This window comes from Embiotoca jacksoni, unplaced genomic scaffold, assembly GCF_022577435.1.
Source record: "Embiotoca jacksoni isolate LCO1_2020_lvr unplaced genomic scaffold, fEmbJac1.0.p SCAF_22, whole genome shotgun sequence".
NCBI lineage: Eukaryota > Metazoa > Chordata > Actinopteri > Embiotocidae > Embiotoca > Embiotoca jacksoni.
In genome coordinates, this window is record NW_027185363.1 from 3,417,723 (window position 1) to 3,441,734 (window position 24,012).

Genomic DNA, 24,012 nt, shown 5'->3' on the forward strand with positions numbered 1-24,012 from the left:
CAGCGTCAATATTAGCGAGATAAGCAGCAAAGACAGCGGCAAATAGGTGTTGCCGCTATAGAGATTGCTGCAGTGATCCTTGGTTGTGGACCATCTTTTTTGTTGGCCTTTTTCCTTTTAGTTAAGTTACAAATACTGATTATCCATTTCTAAAAATATATTAAGTCTGCAATTTTTATATAGCCTATATAAGGTAAATGTTAAGTAATCAGTAATAAACGGATTTCTTTTTTTTTTTTTTTATTGCAGAATTAATTCATGATTATTAAAGAGCCAAAAGACAGCGCAATGCCGGAGGGTCACACCAACCAGAAGGACTCAGTAACACCAAAGAAGCATAAGATAATGTATTAACCCTATAAGCTATAAATACAAGGTGCTTTAAAAAAACAAAAACAAAAAACAAACTGTAACCACTCATATTCTTTGGACCAAATAGAGCAACAACCGATTAAAGACGTCAAAACATCCTGCAGAGGCACACAGTTCCCGGCGGGAAAATATGTCCTGCGATTTGTTGTACAAATAAAATACCGTCCTAACAATCGAAAATTTAAATAGTGCAAATCCACTTTATCCAAATGACGTACTTGTTTGTCCTCTGCCGCCATCCCGGACTGTCTCTTCATATGTCGGCAGACGTTTGCATTCATCGTATGTGGGCAGCTGAGCAGTAGGCGCTGGATTCACCAGACTGTCCGCTGGACAGCTCTCCATCAGCAGCTCTTGTGATGTGGTAACAGCAGGCGGTCCATGGTTTGGCGGGGTGCGCTGCCTGGACCTGGAACACAACATTCTCTGAACAAAGTATCCCACAGCGAAGAGAAGGAGCATAATGAGAATCCCGGAAAGTTTCCGAGTGACCATGGCGATGTTGTAGTAAGTGTTGTCCACGAAATGCCTGCAACAGGTGACGGCGGTGGTGTCGTTTCCCTGGGCGCAGCAGACCTGGTCATCCCGGCAGAGGTTCTGTCCACATCTTCGGATGGAATAAACTGCTGTTCGAACAAGGCAAACAGTAAACACCGTCAGCACTTGGCGTCTGTAGACAAACATCGCTGTTAACGGGATGCAATGATCAAGTGGACGTTGATGGCTTGAAAAACAGGATGCAGGCGACACAGTTCACGTGTGGATAATACGCTGAAAGATGCCTTGATTGAAACACTGACGCAGAGCCATCATCAATGCACCGCATGCCCAGATGACATGTCACTGAAAAAAGAAAGGGGAAACAATAAGTCCATATACGACTATAAATAACATATAATAATATATAAATACCATAAATAGTAAGCACTCACCCTCTCTCGATAATCATACAGCTCAATGTCCCTGTATAGTCTCTGCAACACAGAATATGCTAATAAGCTTGGCATTAACTCCAGTGTACTTCAAATGCCCTGATTTATTATGCACTTAGTGGCTCCAGCTTATTGATACCGTCCGGCAATTCGTAAAGCCAGTCTGACATGCAATGGCTTATTCATTCGATATGAAAGTAAACAGGCGCCCAAAAAATCGATAAGTTGTGTCGAAAAAACACGAGAAATGACTATTTATCTTAAAGGTGGGACGGGACACGAAGGAGCCTGGGTTAGATGTTTCAGAACCATGGACAGCGGTCAACACGCCCACTGAGGGAAACAATAACGGGAGCTGTCCACAGTGCTGACACAACTCCGCCCCAATAACTTTAATGTTGTAGCTGGCAAAAGCACAGAAGATTTTCATTTACAATGTTAATACTGGTCCGTGAACATTCAGAGGTCAAGTCAGGTCATCCCTTAAAAGGCTGCAATGGTTTGGTCCACATCCATTTAGACAGATCAGTTCGTATAATGCAATAAGTGCAAAGTGCTGCTTCCGACAAAGATTTTTGCCAAGACTCAGCAAAAGCTTGGAAAAATTGCTGAAATACATAAACATAGGATTGGTACTTTTTTTTTTTACTGACAATAGAAAACTATAAACTATATAATGATTCTACATAACTTAAAACTAAAGTGAACAATAACCCTACAATTACGATACAATTTTCAAAGGAAGCCCATTACTCAGAACTGTGACTAATCATTTTACTGGCTGTGGCAGGCAAAGCAAACATTTTATACCGCATCATACCCTTCACAATGATAATCAATAATGTGACTACATGAGTAGGTTGTGGGTAGTAATGGAAGGAAGTGCTCCCTAATAGCATGTCTGTATATCTCTTCAGTTGAAAACAGCTGGTATGATGTCAGATGAATCTTTACAGATGTCCGAGGGATGTATTGTGGGTTTGTGTTAAAGTACACAAATGATGCAGCCATCTGACATCCACTTCTGCTGCGTGGGTCTAATGAGTTTGAGTGCTTAAAAACCCGATGCTAATTAAATTGTTTGCTAAATTCAGATCAGGTTCATGGTGCAAAAATTACCGGATGGTGTATTTTGTTCATGTGTTTTTGTATAGGGCAGCCAAAACAACAACAACAACAACAACAACAACAACAACAAAAAAGCACAGTTAAAGTAAAATTTTACTGGAGGAAAGATTCATCATTTGTCAAAAATGCAGGAGCTGCTGTAACAAAATATTTAATCTCTGCATTAACAGGGTTGGTCTGTTGTGTACAAAACAAATGTTTATCCCATGTGAGGTACCAGTGAAATCCCTTTTTTTGTTGTTGTTGTTTTTCATCCTCCATAATCTCCAGTCAGGTATCCTGAGTCTCAGGTGGTCTTGCTCTTTGAAGAAATTGCTTTTTTGGAATCTCTTGGCTTTGCGACAAAGCTACTGTACGGCAGCACAGTAAGAGGTCCCAGCTGAAGGGTTTCCGCTATGAAACAAATGACACAGTCTCATTTAAAACTGTCAGACTCGCACTAAAATCTTTCAAATAATAGATTTAGGATCTAACATTCATTTCTCAGGTAATTAGAAGCCCGTTTTATTTGACATTACTGTTTAACAATGGATTAAAAAAAAGTTGTTAATATGTTTAATAGGACCTAATGAATTGCGGAATCCAACCAGAATCTGCTGTACTCACCTGCTTTGTAATTTGTTCCCATCTTCATTAATTTAGCAGAGGATTGCTGAGGTTTGCTGCGCTGGATCTGGTACTTCCCTGGACGGAAATGAACATAAGTGGCTGGAAGATGTTCGGGTCTGTTCTGGACTGAACTTTCCTGTGAAGCCACGATGGGCCGGGCTTTGGTGCTAATGGCAGTTTTAGGAGGGTCAGTGGACGGAGGCTCCACAACTCGGTGGTAGATATCGCAATTTCTGCATGCCTGGTCGTTCCCATCTACTGACCACCATCTGGATAAGGAAACATTTTTCATATGTATAAAATGCCATATTTTACTTGGAGGATATAGAGGAGTACATAGAGAGGAAAACAGACAATATGGGATTAAATCGATGCATGTGTTCTCTTAGAGTACTTTAACACTCAAGACAACATTGATGAATATAAAGATGCTTCATCCTCGGTGTAATACCTGTTCTCAATTAAAGAGCATGCTCTGTTTTGAGAGCTGACAGTCAGCGTGACTGGAACAGCCTTCACATAGCAGGTTATATAGACCTGTGGGAGAGATAAACTGGTGTGAAATATTAAGCATACTCCCGCCGTTTCAGGTCTCATCTATGTTGAACAGAAAACGTTTGGAAGAAACATTGTAGAGAAATCATTGATCAGCAAATCAAATTAACCTGATTATTGGGTTCTTGGTAGAACCTGAAGGCCTCTAGCTGAAATCTCAGCTTGTGTTCCTCGACTCTTGGTAGGAAACGCGAGTTGGAGTTTGTCACATAAGCATCAGCAAGACATCTGTTGGCAACAAAGAAAGACAAAAATGTCACACCGAGTTTCTTTAAGTTTAAAGGAAATCATCAATTTTCATTTTATTGTTGCGGGATAAAAGATTTGGTTGTGAAGCTCACCCATGATGCTCAATAAAATCATATTTCAGCTTCGCATCTGCATCAGGAGTTGCTGTGGCAGTGCAGTGGTCAATATACACACGCAGGGGCACATGGTTACCAATAATGGCAGAGACTCCAAAATGAATGGGGTCACCCAGGAAATATGTAGACGATCCCCTCTCAAACTGCCAATCATCTGCAAAGATGGGATACAAATGAAACATTCATCATTTCATTTCAAACAATAATCCAAAACGGCAAAGGTATCTTCAAGCTGAAGCTGGATTAGAGGAGAAAAAGATGCTCCAGCAAGGCCATCCTTTTAATACCAGACATGAGGATCAGATTGAAGTCTATCTGGTCATCTACTAAAGTCCTGCAGACTAAAGGAACCCAGGTGGGATGCATAGAAATGCCATCCACAGAATATTTCCTGAAAACAGACACAAAAAGGCAGTCATCAATTCTAATATGCAAGAAGCCTGATACAAATATAGATTTTTATTACACCTCAAACACAATATAGAACATAGCTGTAAACCATTTTAAATTTGCAAGACTCACTTTTCATAATGGCATTCAATTGAAATAGTTGCTACCTCCAGTCTCAGCAAACCATAAACCGAATATTCAGGCGAGTAGACCAGAACATTGGAATAAATAATCTTCTCTTCGGTGGACTGAAAAAAAAAAGAATATATAACTACCAGCAGTTCAAACATGGCAAACGTTTCACTAAAATGACGTGCACGGTGGAAGTAGTAAGTACACATGAGCGGGTTCCCAGAAAATGAATCACAATGCTTACCGAGAGTTTCGTACCACAGTCCATCAGCTGGGCCCAGATGGTGAATTCCTCCTCTCCTGACGGGACGGCTCTGCAGTCACTCCCCCCACTCGCTGAGTTTGAGCCCAGCTGCAGATGTCTGCCGTCCACCTGAAGGCCCATGTCAAACACGTCAGCCTGCACCACGATCTCCATCGAACCCGGGTGACACTTGACCACGACAGGTCGAGGCCGCACGCCAGGCACCTCGCTGTGCTGCTGTTTCAGCGCCGGCAGCTGAGGCTGGATGATGCCGTGACTCCAGACCGGGTTGTGGGAGTTTACTGCGCTTGGGCCTCGGTTGTACACTAACCGGCTTTCTGTGAGTGTGCATACTGAATAAAAAAACGACAAACCACCAGGGAAGGATTCGTTGCAGGTTGCAGTCCATTCTTGGCCTGGGAGAAGTGAGGAGGGCCTACACCCGCTGAAAAGATCACCGCGCCTGGAAGTGATTTCAGCCCGTAAACACACCTGGGCGCAGAGTCGGACTGATTACAGTTGCGTCAACGAGTCTGTGTGTTGAGTATTTGAAATGTCGCAAAAATAATGTAATTGATAAACTCATACCATTACAAAATAACTTCCTATCTTTTAGTAGTGTGGTCATTTGACTAAACTATAGGCCTCCATGCTGTAAGCTCAATTTCTCAGTAGGTGGCACTGTTGCATAATTTCAATCTGTCAGGTGCAGAGTCCTTTGGTTTCCATGGTCATGATATGGATGAATGTAAGTGAACAGGATGAAGTAAATGAGTTAATGTAAATGGTAGCCTAGGTTATTCGTTTTTTAATAACTTGTATTCAGCTTAGCAGTGGAAGAAGTACTTTTTACTCAAGTAAAAGTAGCCTACCAATTCAGCAATGTGAAAATACTCCAAAGTAAAAGCATGAAAAGTTCTACTTTGGTAAAAGTAGGCTACATAAGCATTAGCAGCAAAATATAGTTGAAGTATTGAAGTAAAAGTACTGGTGTGGTCTCCTTGACTGATATATTATTGTATTTGACATCATTAGGTTGAATTAGATTCATACTAAAGAATCAGCATGTAAGCCGCATGTTACTGTTGGAGCTGCTGCAGGTGGAGCTAGTTTGAACTTCTTTGTATCTAGGGACAGCAGATGTTTTCAGCGTTTGGACTTTTTCTCTAATCTTTGATATTTGTTGAGATGTTGGATTATTTGAACATTTATTGGGATGAAACCACGTTAGAAGTGTAGAGGGAGAATTACTATTTAGTTAAACTGTTAACAACTCAGAGACATCTGAAATGTGACCTCAACTACACTGCTGGGAAGATGCCGGTAGAAAGTGGCTGGAAACAATTAAGTTAAAAATACAACTCTTACAAAGTCTTATATTAGAAACAGATAGGCACAGCAGGCAGTACTTTGCAAATTGTCTTTGCCTTGTGTTTTGCCTCAGGCAAAATTCAGGCTGTTTGAATAAACCAACTTTCTATTTGTGTCATCGGCAATTGTTTGTTCCCAGAGATGCTTTCCCCCCCAGATATCTCATTCTTTCTCTTCTGTGTGTTTTCTGTGGCAAGAATGTCAAATGTCTTTCTCAACCTCAGCAGCCACAAAATGTCAGTTGTTCTAATTCCACTTACCACAGAAGAGATGCAAACTGAAACAAAAAGCCGTATTTCACTTCCAATGCAGCTTTATGACTAACAAGCACAAGCTTATATGTGCCCTTTCAAAACATGACTCCTATAACAAACCTGTGTTCACTTTCACTGGGCACTGAGCTTCATAAATTAGCACGAGTTAGTTCAGTTGGTGGAGTTATGAAAACATCACATATTTACCTGATTATATTTTGATTTTCAGAGTATCTGGTTTATGTGCTGCACATTATCATGTAAACATTCAGGTTTCAGATAAAAACCTGAGTACCGTAGCATTTAAATACTTTATCCAGGTTTCTGAACATGCTTTGCCAGTAGCAACTGACAAATCAAGACACAACTGCACACAGATGATTAGAAGCCTGGATACCGCAATGACCATGTCATGTATGAATGAGGTATCTCATATGTATGTGGTTTAATCCACACGTATGTGGTTTAATCCACACGTTAAACCAGATAATGACAATCTTTTGACAGACTTTTACATCCTTCAAAACTCTTTTTACTGACATTATTATGGTCATCCTACTGTAAATTCAAATATTACAGTGTACTTTCCAAAAGAAGTGTGAACAAACACTACATTGCATACTGATTTTCTTAAACACGTCTCAACGGTTCAGCTTGCAGAGTTGAGTTGGTTAACGGAAAATACAGTCAATTGTGTTCTATTGTCTGATGGAAAAATTCCATCATGGCGGAAATCACATTTTTAGGAATTCATAACCATCAATTGACAGCAAGTTTTTCGTGTAAATAACCTATAGTGTTGTTTAAGGTTTTGCAAATTCCTATTTATTGCAAACCTAAATATTCTCTTTACATAGGGGGAATGACTCAAATTATGTCACAGTAATATAAACAGTATATTTTTTAATTGAAGTGATAAAAGTAAACAACAGTAAATAAATAAATGATGAGTCAGAAGGTAATATGCAGGGAAAATATTTATTTCATGATTCTTAGAACCAAATAAATGGCATCACAATAAATAGTTGAAAATAAATAATCCAGAATAAGATAAATAAATAAATATAATATAGTCTGTAAATACACTTTAAAAAAAAAATACTTTTACACATCATCTAGATGTTAAATATAAACTTCATACTGATAAAAAGAAAATAAATATACCATTAAAATATTATAAAGAAGACCTGATTATTTGAATGTAACATGAACTGTTACTGTAGTTTATGCCATTTGTATGGGAAATGGTTCTGTGTAGCTTTCTGAATACTTGTTGAGTATTCTTGTGTGATGATTTATTTAGCGTATCCTCCAGAGTTCATGTAACTAATGGCTCGGTTGATTGTGATGCTGCGGACCTGGAAGCCCTTCAGCACTTTGCACAGCCTCAGTCTTTCGTCGTAGGTGCTCGTACGGTCTGCAGCAGCCTTGAGGAAACAGAGGCACCATGGGTTTATGACAATAAATTATCTGTCTAATTTCTGTTTCACTAACAACCAGAATAGTATTTGTTTCTTTTGAAAGATGTCACGCGGGACACATTTACTGAATTCTGTCTGCAAATCAAACTTAAAAAATGTCAAAAATATTAGTAGAGATCTCTTACCTCCTTAAAAGCCATGTCAGTTGGCAAAAACGAGCTGAAGCAGTTCTGTTGAGAGCAAAAGATTATCTTTGTATTTTTCAACAATTCAACAGTGCATTGAATGTGGCAAACAATTACAAATATGGGTAGTAAAGGATTTCTCCCCTTTCTCTAGTATTATTATTTATTGGATACATGTCATATCTAGAGGACCCTGAAGAGTATGATTTAAAAAAAAAAAAAAAGCCAGTGTTAATTTCAATAGTAGCTGTGCAAGTCGTGATAAATAACACTAAAGGTGGATATGCACTGTGTGTAAAGACTGACCTCCATGAGTTCTCTGAGGCTGAACAGAACAGTTGGACCGAGCAAACTGTCAGGGTCCGGCTGAGCTGCGAGAAATTTGTAGTAGTGCCTTAGATCCTTCCCAATGTTTGTCAAACAAACAGACTCCTAGATGGCAAAAGAGCAAATGCAAACATTGAGGCAACAAATACACTGTCAGACAGTAAAAAATACCACTGAAAAAGAACAGTGCAAATAATAAATCATCTATCTATCTATCTATCTATCTATCTATCTATCTATCTATCTATCTATCTATCTATCTATCTATCTATCTATCTATCTATCTATCTATCTATCTATCTATCTATCTATCTATCTATCTATCTATCTATCTATCTATCTATCTATCTATCTATCTATCTATCTATCTATCTATCTATCTATCTATCTATCTATCTATCTATCTATCTATCTATCTATCTATCTATCTATCTATCTATCTACCTACCTATCTATCTATCTATCTATCTACCTATCTACCTATCTATCTATCTATCTATTCAAGTTATGTTGTGACCACTTTAAAGATTTGGCTTGAATGATCTGACTAAAAAACATATTTCAAATGTATAAAATGAAGACAAATTAAACAACAGAAAAAAAACACATCCTTAAAGTAGTTGTCACAGAAACAGAGCACAACCGACCTGATTAAGCTCTGATGCGATAGGGATTCCAGAGCATGTCGATCCCTGTGGAACAAACACAGTTAAGTAATGAGAGGTAGACCTACAAGAGATTTATCAAATGTTAAGAATATAAAATGAGAACATTATCATTTGGTGCAGTTAAATTTGTTTTAACAGGACAATTAGTTATTTTCATTTCAGAGTATTTTCAATCTTGAAATACATTTGCAATAAATATGAACGTTTCCTATGTACCTGTGGTGCACACACAGATGGTGTCCTGGTCTCCACGTTCAGCTCCATGTTCTGCTTTGTGCAGTCGATTCCACTGGACAGGTTGTTCTGTAACAAGGACAAAGAATATTTAAACTAAAATGTAGACTGTAAAAGTAGTTGCAAATGTAACGTTTTATCTTCATTTAGGCCTACCTGTGTGAGTACATCAGTGATGTTTTGTAGAAGTGTTTGTGCGTATAACACACAGGAGTCTGTCATCGGTCCTTTGCCCATCACAGGCAGAGACTGGCTGACCTGCCATACAGGACAGGTGAGCACGAGGAGCAGCAGTGCAGGAGTGAAGTCTGGAAAATAGAGAAAAGTTCCAACAATAAATCTCATCTCTCAACTGTTTTCTTGCCAAGATTAATTACGGTTCAGTCAGGTTATACTCACAGATTTTGTTGAGTGGCATCTTTGATTCTTTGAGCGAGTCTGAATCAGCTCAGCCATACTTGACGGTTTTATACCCAGACTGATGCAGGGATTTCCCAACTAGTACATCAATGTTTTGACACCTACTGTTAGTGTAAATTGAAAGTGCACAGTCAAGTTTGTGTAATTTCCTTCTTTTCCCCCCTGTATGGCTAAATTTTATGGTGTAACTGGAATTAACATAAGTGTTGCTCAGTAAAAGGCCAGCACATCTATGTTGAGTTCAACATGGAGCTTCACACCAATGATTAGTTACTGTTGATATTTATAAACAGGGCACAGTGAAAGTGTTATAATTTCCACTGTAATCCTGTGCAATGATGTCATAATCTTTGTCAAGTATTGGCCACGTCTAGTTTGTCACCAATCACAAACATACACACTTAATTTTGTTTAGTTATGAGAAAACCTATTGATAGAGTACAATATTTAGAGTGATCTGGCAGAAGTTAAAAATGCTTCTTTTTATTAGAAAACAGGAATTTTTATTACAGATTGTATTATACATTTGTGGAAAAACATTGAATAACTCAAAACAGATTTTATTTTAGTGTGAATGTTTTTTCATGATTGAACATGAATTTGGCTTGTATATATTGTAATTCTGTAATATATAGATATATATATATATATATATACAGTATATATTCTTATAGGTAATAATGTTGAAGATTGTGTATTTAATTGGAATCAAAATGTTTACCCTGTTGGCTCAGCTACTGTTGAATAACAGTAGTTCATTTGGACTGTTATTTTTATACCCACATTCTTTCCCCTCTTGCTTACTGTAATCCTCCACTGAACTCAAGTTACGCAAGTGTCAATATTCAGCGTGAATGTGTGAATGAGCAGAGAAACTGGACTTTGCCTTTTTGTGCAGCTCTAAGAGGAGTATGGTAATGAATGGACACACCATCACTTAGTCATTCGGGTTCAAAGTAAATACCTTCAAACACGTGGAGATTTACTTGAAACGTAGATTTTTTGTTTTGTTTTAAAAAGTTTAAAAAAATACATGCAAATAAATCTCTTGTAATCGGAAATTTATAGCAAAGTTCACACACTTGAAACATTTATTAATGGATGTTTTTACAATCATACATTACATTTATTAATGAAGCAAACGATAAAAAAAACCAATGTTTAACTTTGTGATAAATGACATTCTTAAAAAGCTTAGTGTGAAAGCATTGAATCACAGCAAAGCATTTTCTTCCTCCTTATAATAAAGTATCCTTTAACATTTACACAGTGTGTCCATAAACCTTTTCAACAGATAAAATAGATATATGCTTAGGCTGTGATTTATTGATATTCTTGTTTTACATTTCTTATGTTTACTATTTGTTAGCATTAGTAGATTAAGCATAACAAAAATGACATTGCATATTTTTATAGAGGCTCATCATGTTTAAGATGCCTCCACTTTTCCTTTTTGAACTTATTTTGTGTGTTTATCTGCTCAGATCAATTAAACAGCACAAATTTGTCAAAATTAAGTTCAAATGTTGTCAAGTAAAGCTCTAAATACGTTTTTAAAGCAGGTGGACACTGTAGCAGCTACATAGTTATATCCAGTTTTGTGTCTAAATAAAAAAGCTGCTGCAGCATTTTAACACATACAGACTGTTTATAAGTTTCTATTGCAACAATATTTGATGCTTGATAGTGAATTCCAGTGATAAACAGCAATAACACAGTGCTCCTCGTGAAATAAATGATATATATATATATATGAACCGATCAACCCTCAGGATTATTAGAGAGACGGATAAAGGACCAAGTTCTTGTTCATGGGTTTCATTCAGGTGTAGTCGATTTATAGAGGTGATTACTCTCCGTAGAAATAAGGTGTGCTGGTGCTCTCACAACACAGCATTAACATAAACGAGTGTGCTGTGCAAAATCGCTGAGAGGTAAATAAAGGTCGGGGATGGATTTAAGTTTAAGATTCCCCTAATTCTATGAAATATGGCATGATTAATCACGCTGAGTGGAAGTGAAAAGCCTGCACACACTTGTCTGTGTCCATACAGAAATCAGTGATGTTCTTCTTTTAGACATCTTGGTTTGGGGTTCTCAGAGAGCATCATATGGTGCATTATATTATGTGGGGGTTAATACTATCTGCTGTATTCACTTCTCCAGAAACAGACAGCACAGATGGAGTTTCATTAGCAACACTAGTGACAATCCGTGGAGTGGGAGGTTAGACGGCGTGCAGACAGACACACGTGTGGACAGGGTGTTTATTTAGAGAGAGCTTTCTCTGCCTGGTGCCGCTGATGGCTGTGTGTATGCCTGTCACAACAAAGACAAGAAGAACATTAAAAAGAACACAGGACATTCTGTACAGGTCCAAATACGGCTCGTATGGACTGCTCAATTTGACTGATAATGCAGATGGAAAAAGGTGGTAGGTAAGGGTGGTTCACCTGGTGAGGTCCTCTATGTCCACTAGCATGGCGTCCTGCTCCACATGCAGCTCATCCCTCAGCAGCAGCAACTGCACCAGCTCTTCATTTAAACCTGTGTTAGATGCAATAAACTCAAGTCCAATAAATTGTTATAAAGACCACAATTGTTGTCTATAGTGAAATTTAGGAGGCGAGCAGGAGAATTTGGGAGCCTGAACTGTGAAAATAGTTTCAAAATTTCCATATTTTGAACTATAACTGTTTTTTGAAGTTCATTTTGAGGAGGAGGTTCGTTGGCTTTTTCAAATACTTGCAGTGAGGTTTGTGTCCTGTGTGTATGTACATGTGTGTCCTACTCACTCTGAATCTGTGAATGCAAGTCATTTGTAATGACTTGCAGCTGTCCAAGACTCATGTCTCTCATGTCCCCTCGCCTCAGATTCCTCTTCATTAAGCCCTCACTGATGTGGGGCAGGTGGGGAAGCTGCATAAATAACCACACACAGACAGGAAATTGCTGCATGTCAAAATGTGAAAAATGTCTTTGAAAGTGAATAAAGACAGTGTTATTCAGTGTTGATCAAAGTGAACTGGATCTGTCTATTTGAGTTTGTAAACAGACGTAATCCATCAATAGCAAGACAAACTTGCTTCGCTTTGGTTTACGAGTTTCAGGGGCTTTCTCTTGGTCACTCACTCACCCACAGAAGGAAGCTGACTGCTGACCTTCTATTCACACCACAGAAGTCCCTTATGTCATTTTTATTGAATTGTGTTTCCTATGAGAGCAGCTTACTGTCATGCTATTCACACTCTTTACCCTGAGAATGCATTCTGAATCATTTCATAAATTGCATTTTTGGTTGCATTTCACATGAATCCCTTGTCCTCTTTTCTCCGACTAACCAAGTCAGCCACAGGTGAACGTCTGTGCAGTTGGATTTGCCTCTCCACCTCCACCTGCATGCGGGCCATGGGTCGAGCCAGAGCCAACGCCACCCGGGCCTCCTCCTGCAGCCTTCGTTGCACCCGCCAAAACCCGCCACAGTCATCCAACGGATCCGAGTCCTCCTCTGCTGTGTCCCGGTCCGATAACGATGAGCTCTGCTTGCTCTGTGCAGGAAGTAAGAGAGGTGATAGTATAAGGAAACATCCAGCGCAGTTCCCTTACATGGTGAGAGTCATGGGACGTAATTTAAACCCACATAAAACACATACACAATAGCACACAGAGACTATCTCATACCACAGGTGAGAGCGGTGTGTCCAGACTGGTCTCTGTCCTACTGTCCTCGGCATCGCTGTCTTTGTCGCTGCTGCTGTCGTTAACAAAGCATACCTGCAAGTTCACCCCACTCTGCAGCCTGAGAGGAAAGACAGTTCAGGTGTCAGCGGCACTGAAAACCACTTTATGGTCAAAATGAAACCTACAGATGGAAAAAGAAAACAACCTGTTGATTGTTCTGTTCCTGTTTGCACACAAAAACAACCACAATGTAAATGAAATGCAGGACTTGAAAAGTATTTGGGCCTTTATATGTATCCTCAAAGCGATGACCCTAAAGTCGTCTTATATGATTGTACCTAGTCATTTATGAAGAAAGGAGTGGAAAGGCCAGAGAATGTTGGGGCAAAAAGAAAATTGCAGAATTTGCAGAAAGGAATAATTACTCAATTGATTTAGCTAAATAATAAAATTTTCACAAAAATGCAAAACTCTTGTGAAAATGTTTAATAGCTGCACCAGAATCCAGACACAATGGAAAGAGGGTTGGTTTTCTTTCATTATTCAAGTGTTTTTCCTTGGCAAAGATAAAACTAATATACCAAACAAATGACACCTTTTAAAAATGCTCATGGGAATAATGGCTGAGCAAACCTTTTGGTAAAATACTACAAAAAGGACATCCCTGTCCACATACCAAAGTTTAGGCTATGAGAAATTATGTTAAGGCTAATTTTTTTTCCCAATTCATGAAATTCTTATTGTTACTGCACTGCACATAATAAATTATGATACAACTTTAACAGTCCAGAGGAAGACATGAAAAAATGTACTTGATTGATGAAGAAATTAACTAGAGCCCTGACTTTAACTCCATCTAAATCAACAACATAAGAGTTCAAACACACTAATGATATGGAAACAAATCTCTGCAGCAAGGTTCCTAACTCTCATGGGTACCCCTCTCTGAAAAGTAGTAGATAGTCGGAGTAGATTAATGTCTGTGATGTACAGTGCATCCGGAAAGTATTCACAGCGCTTCACTTTTTCCACATTTTGTTATATTACAGCCTTATTCCAAAATGGATTAAATTCATTTTCCCCCTCAAAATTCCACACACAATACCCCATAATGACAACGTGAAATATTTTTTTTTGGAAATTTTTGCAAATCTATTAAAATTTAAAAATGAAAAAAAAATCACATGTACATAACTATTCACAGCCTTTGCCATTACACTCATTGTATCGAGGCACAGATCTGGGGAAGGGTACAGAAAAATTTCTGCAGCATTGAAGGTCCCAATGAGCACAGTGGCCTCCATCATCCGTAAATGGAAGAAGTTTGGAACCACCAGGACTCTTCCTAGAGTTGGCCACCCGGCCAAACTGAGCGATCGGGGGAGAAGGGCCTTAGTCAGGGAGGTGATCAAGAACCCGATGGTCACTCTGACAGAGCTCCAACGTTGCTCTGTGAAGAGAGGAGAACCTTCCAGAAGGACAACCATCTCTGCAGCACTCCACCAAGCAGGCCTGTATGGTAGAGTGACCAGACGGAAGCCACTCCTCAGTAAAAGGCACATGACAGCCCACCTGGAGTTTCACAAAAGGCACCTGAAGGACTGTCAGACCATGAGAAACTAAATTCTCTGGTCTGATGAAACAAAGATTGAACTCTTTGGCCTGAATGCCAAGTGTCATGTTTGGAGGAAACCAGGCACCGCTCATCACCTGGCCAATACCATCTCTACGGTGAAGCATGGTGGTGGCAGCATCATGCTGTGGGGATGTTTTTCAGTGGCAGGAACTAGGAGACTAGTCAGGATGGACGGAAAGATGAATGCAGCAATGTACAGAGACATCCTTGATGAAAACCTGCTCCAGAGCACTCTGGACCTCAGACTGGGGCGAAGGTTCATCTTCCAACAGGACAACGACCCGAAGCACACAGCCAAGATAACAAAGGAGCGGCTTCGGGACAACTCTGTGAATGTCTTCGAGAGGCCCAGCCAGAGCCCAGACTTGAACCCGATTGAACATCTCTGGAGAGATCTGAAAATGGCTGTGCACCGACGCTCCCCATCCAACCTGATGGAGCTTGAGAGGTCCTGCAAAGAAGAATGGGAGAAACTGCCCAAGAATAGGTGTGCCAAGCTTATAGCATCATACTCAAAAAGACTTGAGGCTTTAATTTCTACCAAAGGTGCTTCAACAAAGTATTGAGCAAAGGCTGTGAATACTTATGTACGTGTTATATTTTCGTTCTTTATTTTTAATAGATTTGCAAAAATTTTAAACAAACTATTTTCACTTTGTCATTATGGGATATTGCGTGTAGAATTTTGAGGAAAAAAATGAATTTAATCCATTTTGGAATAAGGCTGTAACATAACAAAATGTGTAAAAAGTGAAGCGCTGTGAATACTTTCCAGATGCACTGTAGTTCTGAGATGACATATTCAGAGTTTATATGTTGGTGTTATGCTTGGGCTTCCTTATGTCTTTGGTCAATGAGGTACGTTGACATCAGTAATATCACAAACTGTGACATAACTTTAGGAATAAAAACTTCCATCAATCCATTATCTATACCCGCTTTTTCCTGAACAGAGTCACGGGGGGGGGGGGGGGGGGGGGGGGGGGGGGGGCTGGAGTCTATCCCAGCTCACTTTGGGCGAAGGCAGGGTACACCCTGGACAGGTCGCCAGTCCATCAGAGGGCCAACACATAGAGACAGACGGAAACAAAGACCATTCATGCTCTCATTCACACCTAAGGGCATTTTGTAGAACCACCAATTAACCTGAGATGCATGTTTTTTGGATGGTGGGAGGAAGCCGGAGTACCCGGAGAGAACCCACGCAGGCACAGTGAGAACATGCAAACGCCGCACAGAAAGGCCCAGGCCCGGATTCGAACCCCGAACCTTTTTACTGTGAGGCGACAATGCACTGCCGTGCCGCCCGAATCAAAACTTAAGGAAATGAATAAAGCCAGTGACATAACATCACTGCAGTTTCACAAAAACCACTGAAACCTGAACCTCAGCCTTTCCAGGAGCTCAAAACACCAATCATTAATTTCCAGATTATGATACTCAATCTAAAAGAACCTAACAAAACAAAGCACCCTCCTCCTACACTAGGATGAGAACAATTACTTATACAACATCCCATGATTTGGACGGGATGGTGGTGGAATTTCCACACCAAACTGAACCCAGGAGGATGCACCTTTTCCTCCAAATGAGATCACATGACTCAAATTCCACCAATCACAGCTGTGAACTTAAATCAGGCATCACTTCCTCTTTCAGAAACAAACAGACATGCACTTCCTCAAACAGCAGCAAGTATTGTGGGGGCAGCCCTGTTTGTAATAAAGTGACAAGTATTGCATGGAATACTTTAAAGAGGTAGATAGTTGACGCAGGTGAAGTTGTGATGAAAAGAAAGAGTTCTGCTGAAGGTGCCCTGGCTTTGGTTAACCATCTCGTGTCTGATGTAGCCTAATGGAACTTCTTACAGCATGTATGTGCGTGCGCGTGTTTGTGAGTGTCCAAAACCTCAATTACTAACATGAAATATCACTTTCATGGGAAACATAATTTGCTTTTGTTTGATTGTATGTCAGACCTACTGTGTAACACATCCCTATATATTTGTATTTTTTTGAATAAAGACTTTAAAGTACAATATATTATTTAAGAACTAGTTGAATTTAATTTGTATTGCACTTTTACGTAGGTTAGTACATGTCAAAATGACTTGTACATACATTAGGGGATAAAAAGGGAAGACTAAGTCCCTACAACAATAATGCAAAATAATATCACATAAATGGGAAAATTGTGACAATATGTTTATATTTTATGTTTTTTTGGGGGGGCAATTTGGTAGCACAAATTTGAAAGGGAAATCTCATTTAAGCATTAGTCCCTTCATGTCTAAACTATATCCCATGAGATCTTCAAAATGTTTCTGACTCACGAAGCTGGGACATGTGTCTGTCTTAACTACTGTGCCATGTCCTTTGTGACACAAACTGTCATGTTTCTTTTTTCTACTATCGATCATAAATCCGTCTTTATTAAGTTCGATGTCCCTCAGACTGACTGTAAACATGACTGAGGCTTTCTGGGAAGCCTTCCACTTTCTATCTGCATGTCTGTGATCTAAATGACTCACTCACTCATTCCTTTGTTTAAAGACATGACACATGATCATTTTGCATATTTGCAATGAGAGCAATGCCATGCTCTCCTGAGTCACTGCCTCTAAATAGACTTTTGCAAACCTGCTGTCACTTACTGTTAGTTGCACTCAACACCGACATTGAGCCATCAAACCAATCCAAAGTTGTTGTTTTTTTTTTATTAGTTTGTTCATAGTTTCTTGTTCTTAGTTGATAACGTGAGCTGCTGAATAGCTCCCTCTCCTGGCTCTTAAAATCTTAACTCAGTCGTTTTCATGATTGATGCTTTGCATCTCGAAGCACTAGTTAACTGGATAACATTATGTTTCTGTCCTCAAACACCACGTTTCTCTATCTTATGAAACAGAAAGTTTGACATTTTGTGAGAACTGACCATTTTTCAGATTATAAGTGAGTTTTTTTAGGCAATTTTGTCTCCATAACCCATAAAGAAATCCCCAAAGTTGGAGAGGCATGGTTTTCATTAGACATCAACTTAACATCAACCAAAGACTGTGTTTCACATGCATACACCCAAACACAGTTAGACCAATATTAAATCATTGCCTTGCCAATATACATGGCAGGTATTTAGTTCAGTTTAGTTCGGTGGCAGGGTATCTTAAGAAAGGTTCCATATATAATCAACAAATAAAGTCTACAAAATCTAAAATTATGTTTTATATTTAGGTTCTGAAATAAAATAATAATAAAATATTTTCTATGAATCAGTAATTAGTTGAATCTAGGGCACCTCACTGTTTCCTTGCCATTCATCTAACAATAAAATCTAAACGATTTAAACATCAAAAGTGCCAGCTACCAGCAGCGACAACACAGTAATATTGGTGCTGGCCTTCAAAAGGCTACATTGATCAAACACTAACACTAACACTAACACTAACACACACTAACACACACACTAACACACACACTAACACACACACTAACACACACACTAACACACTAACACACACACACACACACACACACACACACACACACACACACACACACACACACACACACACACACACACTAACACACACACTAACACACACACTAACACACACACACACACACACACACACACACACACACACACACACACACACACACACACACACACACACACACACACACACACACACACACACACAAACAATTCAAACCCACCGGGAGGACAGGCCGTTTTTGCTGCAGCTGGTGTAGATGACTGGCTCGTCGTCATAGAAACTGCCAAGGGCAAGTTTCTGCCTGATGGACTCTCTGTCATTCCTCTGGGCCTGCCAGAAACCAAGAAAAACCCAAGACGACAAAGAATATGAATCAATGTGCAGCTCCTGTGCTGCCATCCTGTGGGCCAGTAGTCACAGTAAGAATGATTAAGTGTGTAGATGGGTCCTTAAATTAGAGCCACACACTTGTACCAAAATGGAAGACCATTCTCTGGTTCAGAAATCAGTTCTTTGGGCATTTCTCCTTCTTCATCTTAAATTGAAATAGTGTGCACAGCTGACACTCATCCTTTGATTTTATTTTTTTTTTTATAATAAACACACTTGCAACCTGATTAGGAGCACCGATGTGGCAGGTTGAAATGCTCTAAATAGGGACATGCAGGTCAGGTTGAAAACTCTACATTTTCTTCCATGTATGAACGAGAGCATTTATTCTGTGTGTGTTTGCTGTGTTATAGACTGCCTGTTGAGAACCTGTCTAGGATGTAACCTGTCACTCACCAGATGCATCCTGGGATAGACTACAGCTCCTGTGAAGTTAATCTGGCAGATTCTGTCAACATTCATTCATTCCTTCAACATAGAGGGAAGCTATTTTTGCCTTTTCCTTCCAGGTGCACACACCAGACCTAAAGACACTAAGTATTTTTTCCCCCCCTTTTCCTTTAACTAATCACAACAACCAACAAATCTTTAAGGTCTTTGGTAATCACTACTAATAACAGGACTATAATATTTACCTAATGTTCATCAATAATTGTCTTCTCTGACTAATTTGTCCATTTACATTTCATCATGAGTGCTGCTGATTTAAAATGCCACGTCATTCTGTGCTGGTGTTTCACTACTTCCTGTAGGTGGCTCGTCAGTCTTTACTAACATCTTCTCTTTTTTATTTCTATTTGATGGTAAAGGTTGTTTTCTTTGTTTCAGTATGAATTTTGCCCCCTTTCTCCATCCTCCTCCTTTCCTTCCTGTATTTCTTCAGTTTGCATCCCTCCCTGAATCTTGTATTTTGTTTTCACCTCATCTCAGCTTCCACTTTGAAGCTATTCTGGCACCATGGAGAAAGTATTTTTATATGATGGAACTGTGCCAAATGCTCTCGTATCTTGAGGCTGCCTTCATTTGCGTGTGTTTGTGGTAACATTCTCCTCAACCACAGGCATTGAATAACAGCTACAAAATTAGGAACGTTTCTCTCGTGTGTCAGCGTTCTCTTTAAATAACCTCAAAACTGACCCAACACGCACACGCACCCTCTTTTTGCGTGACGCATCATTAGATGAGGCTGTGATGTAAGAGCATAAATCACTTGAACGCCTTCACTCTCCTAACCAACAATCTGCCACCCTGCTCACCCACTTTAGACAACCGGATGTCCTCTTAACTCGCAGACGTCTACACACATACACACACACACACACACACACACACACACACACACACACACACATACACACACACACACACACACACACGCACACACACACACACACAAGAATTTACACACAACATATTTTGCCCCTCAGGAAGAAAGTATGTGGTTTAGCAAATGCACGTCATTATAGCCAATTATTGTCAGCGGAAATGGTGTAAAATAATTTATGAAAAACTGAACACAGCATTTTATATTATTACATAAATATCAATTATGAGACAGCAAGATGATTACAATTTTATGAAAGCTATGTAGGAACTAAGAGATACACAAGGAAAAATTACATTTGACACACCCACTCCCTTTTCTCCCCTCCACTCATCCAGTATGGCTGATTTCTCTACAGCAGCACACCCATGATGGATACCTATCATGTCTACCTGGAAATATCATGCCACATATGCTACACCCTCAGATACACACTAACACAAGCAAACAACAATTCACACACCTGGTAAATGCGTTTCTCCTGGTGCACCATCCTTCAGCGCATCGCACTAAAAGAGCCGTCCTGCTTTCCTCTACACTGCAGTGAAGCTAGACCCAGGAGACCCTCTCATATACTGCAGCTCCGTGCAGGAGAGCGAGGGCGGGAGGGAGGGAAGAGCGGAGAGGGGAGGAGGGGAGAGGCAGCAGAGAGAGGAGGAGGACGAGGAGGAGGAGGAGGAGGGGGAAATGTGGGAGCAGGAGAGGAAAGAGTCGGAAGAGACAGGAAGCGGAGGAGGAGAGAGAAATGGAGGAGGGAGGGGAGAGACAGAGCTGCTCAGTGCTGCCACTGCTTTCCTGATCTCTTATCTGTTCCTCCATCTTCCTCGCTTGCTTTTTGTCTCTGGGCGTCTCTTCAGATTTCATTGATTGGAAATAAAGGAACAAATAACTCCTGAAAATATCTGTTTTCATGTAGGAGACAGACCTTATTGATTTACAGAAATAAGGGCAGATGATAAGTTGCATGACAAGGTGATGTATGGTGGGCTAAAAGGCCAGGCCAAATATAGTCTGATGGATGAAAATGAAACACTGGAAAACAAACCAATTATAAGAGGCCACGGCTGATTAATAAAAAGTCCTCAACTAGATGTCAGTACTTTTCAGCAACGCTGACATGGCATCTGCATCTGCCCACTGGCCCGAAGCAGAGCTGGGAATTTTTAATTGCACGTTATCTGTTTGTTTTTGTCTCCTAAAGGAATCTCCTCAAGCCTCATTCCACATCACAGATCCAAGTGTGACGAGCCGTAATAGAGACAAGGAAGCACATGGGACATGTGTTGTGCATAAACAAACACAGATATAGATAGATAGATGCATGCATATATATATATATATAGCAAGCACGCAAGCATGCATGCACGCACACACTCACAACACACACACTCACACACCCACGCACGCAGCAGTGGGCTGATTAAACAACGTAACATTTTGAGTCATCTCTCATCCTTCATCATCATCAGGCTAAATGTACTCCAGCCTCTTCATGCCAGGAATTTCTCTCAGGTAATGTATGCAATGTATATACCATTGTCACCGCATACTGCATCTACACACATATACATTTTAAAAACACAAACAGAGCACCGCATAGATTGCAAATGCTGTTGTGTCGGCTTTTGATTTTAAGAAGATTTTTCACTTCAGACTCTTGTCTGTTTTTCTTTTAGGTCATTTATTTAGCAAAACTTGGATTTGTGCTGAATTACTTCTTTGATTCTGATCCACTCTATTTTCTTATGGTGAATGTAGTTAGAGCAAATGGATTCATTTAGTTTCTGTGTAATAAAAGACAGCCAATCACTCACAGAGATGCTGGACAGCCTGGTTCGCCCTCCAGTGTAACAGTCTCCTGCCTGTGGTGCAAAGATATCCTGGAGCTCCTCGGCCCAACTGCGGCTGTTTACCATGCAGCCTCTTCCTCCTCCCTGGTGTTGTATGTCACAGTTTCCATCAGAGTCCTCCCACCAGTGGCCTGGTGTGGCCTTTCTGGTGAATACTTCTCCCTCCTCTTCCTCATCCATGTCCACATCATAGTCCTCCATGAAGACAAATTTGGAGTGGGCGAAGTAAATGTCAGGGATGGAGGAGGGGCAAAGTGCTGTGGCTGGGAATATGGCCAGAGACAGACAGAGGTAGATAAAGATCGCTGAACGAAATTGGTTGCTTCAGTGATGGCTCTTCCAGTGGTTTAGTTCACATGGTGTCTCAATGTTTCCTGTGACAGTGTGGATAAAATAAATATCTTAATATAATCACAAAAAGGGGTTCAACAAGAAATTATAGCAATATTCTTTGTCATGATGTTTTCCATGTAGGTACTTTGTTCCTATTCTGTGATCGCCGTCTCTGGCTAAACGTTTTACTCATTTTTGTTTTGTCCATGAACAGAAGTCCTAAATCATATATTACTCAACAAATACATGATCTAATATTCTAAATTCTACCTCTAAAATAAAGAGTCAAATCCGAAATAGCACATGTGAACATTTTACTCACCTTAGCTGGAGATGTGCAACCACTCAAGATGATTGAAATACAAATTTGAAAGTAGCTGTTAAAACAGACATGAGCACAGTGTTGCATTAAAGGAGAACTTCAGAATGTCTTCCTCTTGTGGAGACTATCTGGAGCTTGGTGCCCTGCGGAATCCAGCCAGTCCAAGTGACAGCCAAGAAATGTAGTAAATGAAAGGGAAAAAAAATATAGACGTGCATCTCTGGTTTCAGGGTGACCAGCATTCCACGTCTCTCCGTTGTCACGTGTGGCTGAGTTTCAGTGATGTGTGTGTAGATTTGTTGGTGTGTGTGCGCGCGCATCGTCACAGGGTGCCGAAGGGAGAGAGCTCCATGTGGAAATATAGGAACAGACAGAATGGGGTGTATGCGTGTGCGCCCATGCATTGTACGAGAGTATACAGAAGTGAGTGTGTTCAAATTCACGGTATATTCTGGCAACAAATATTTGAAAAATTCTTTCGTCATTTTATTCCACAAGAGGAACCCAAGATGAAAAAAAAAAAAGAAGAAAAAGAATTTAAAAAAAAGAAGCTATTTTACAATCATTTAGTTACTCACGTCTTCACGCTGTGACGTACAACCAGTGTTCCCTTGATAGGTTCACTGGGTTAATAAGATTTACTATATACCGAGTATACATGAGCAATGGAGAGATCAAATTTAATTTTAGTCAAAGATTTAATAAATAAATAAATAAATAAATAAAGCACACAATGAGGCAACCAGCTGTGAATGCTGAATTGTGTATTTCTCCTACTTGAATGATCAGTGCTATTAACTGGAATAGCTCAAGGGCATAAGATTCAAGAAATTTGTTTCCTGCTTGTCAGAGGTTAAAGCACTACGGCACAAAATGTAAACATTTGCATTACAGACAAAAGATGAGACGGAGTTCCAAGTAAAAATGTGTTTTTATTGAATATTCAGGACACCAGTTCCTGAGAGACAAATATCAATGAAAAACTTGACACTTAAATTAATGCCAAAAAATATATATATATTTTACAAGTGATCCTTAGCACTTCTTAGAACTAATGAAAATTAGGTGGTAGATTTTTCAGGCAAGTTAAGAATCATCTTGACCTGTTGAGCCGGGAAACCAGGATTACCAGTCGGAGCCTGGATGCACTTTAGGCTGGAATGCAGATTTTTTTTTTTTTTTACTTGCTTCAAACGGGGCATTTCTGGTTATCTGGGGCTTTGCCACCGTGGTTTAATGAAACGTATGGATTGAACGGGAGGTCATGGAAAGAAAAATATCTGGAACTCATTTGACCTGGAGAGCCGCTATTGCTGGGTGTTTTTTTTTTATGGGGGCATCCTTTAGGAGTAGTTGTTGTTGTATGTGGAGTGTCA

At 39.8% G+C, this 24,012-nt stretch overlaps 3 protein-coding genes across 5 annotated transcripts; all 3 read right to left on the reverse strand.

Moving 5' to 3' along the window:
* Positions 1-2,641: 2,641 nt before the first annotated feature.
* LOC138203268 (zona pellucida sperm-binding protein 3-like) lies at positions 2,642-5,136 on the reverse strand. Its single transcript, XM_069158021.1, is given in 9 exon segments — positions 2,642-2,825; positions 3,039-3,310; positions 3,493-3,578; positions 3,707-3,824; positions 3,938-4,115; positions 4,249-4,352; positions 4,484-4,599; positions 4,728-5,084; positions 5,086-5,136. Coding segments are annotated over 9 exon segments (1,389 nt in total). The 3' UTR covers positions 2,642-2,718.
* Positions 5,137-7,317: 2,181 nt separating this feature from the next.
* LOC138202926 (interleukin-12 subunit alpha) lies at positions 7,318-10,589 on the reverse strand. 2 transcript variants are annotated; one of them, XM_069157300.1, is made up of 7 exons: positions 9,587-10,589; positions 9,344-9,495; positions 9,170-9,256; positions 8,933-8,977; positions 8,265-8,390; positions 7,959-8,003; positions 7,318-7,779 (listed from the first exon to the last, which is right to left on the reverse strand). In XM_069157300.1, exons 1-7 carry the CDS (start codon positions 9,603-9,605, stop codon positions 7,648-7,650), a joined length of 606 nt encoding a protein of 201 aa, XP_069013401.1. In that variant the 5' UTR covers positions 9,606-10,589; the 3' UTR covers positions 7,318-7,647. The 2 variants fall into 2 exon arrangements, with proteins under 2 accessions (XP_069013401.1, XP_069013399.1); XM_069157298.1 differs by having other exon boundaries at positions 9,344-10,589.
* A 95-nt stretch (positions 10,590-10,684) lies between these two features.
* LOC138202925 (schwannomin-interacting protein 1) lies at positions 10,685-22,197 on the reverse strand. Of its 2 annotated transcripts, none has more exons than XM_069157296.1 (7): positions 21,946-22,197; positions 18,638-18,747; positions 13,289-13,406; positions 12,949-13,155; positions 12,403-12,526; positions 12,061-12,154; positions 10,685-11,926 (listed from the first exon to the last, which is right to left on the reverse strand). In XM_069157296.1, exons 1-7 carry the CDS (start codon positions 22,180-22,182, stop codon positions 11,875-11,877), a joined length of 942 nt encoding a protein of 313 aa, XP_069013397.1. In that variant the 5' UTR covers positions 22,183-22,197; the 3' UTR covers positions 10,685-11,874. The 2 variants fall into 2 exon arrangements, with proteins under 2 accessions (XP_069013397.1, XP_069013398.1); XM_069157297.1 differs by lacking the exon at positions 21,946-22,197 and adding an exon at positions 20,595-20,721.
* Positions 22,198-24,012: the final 1,815 nt, after the last annotated feature.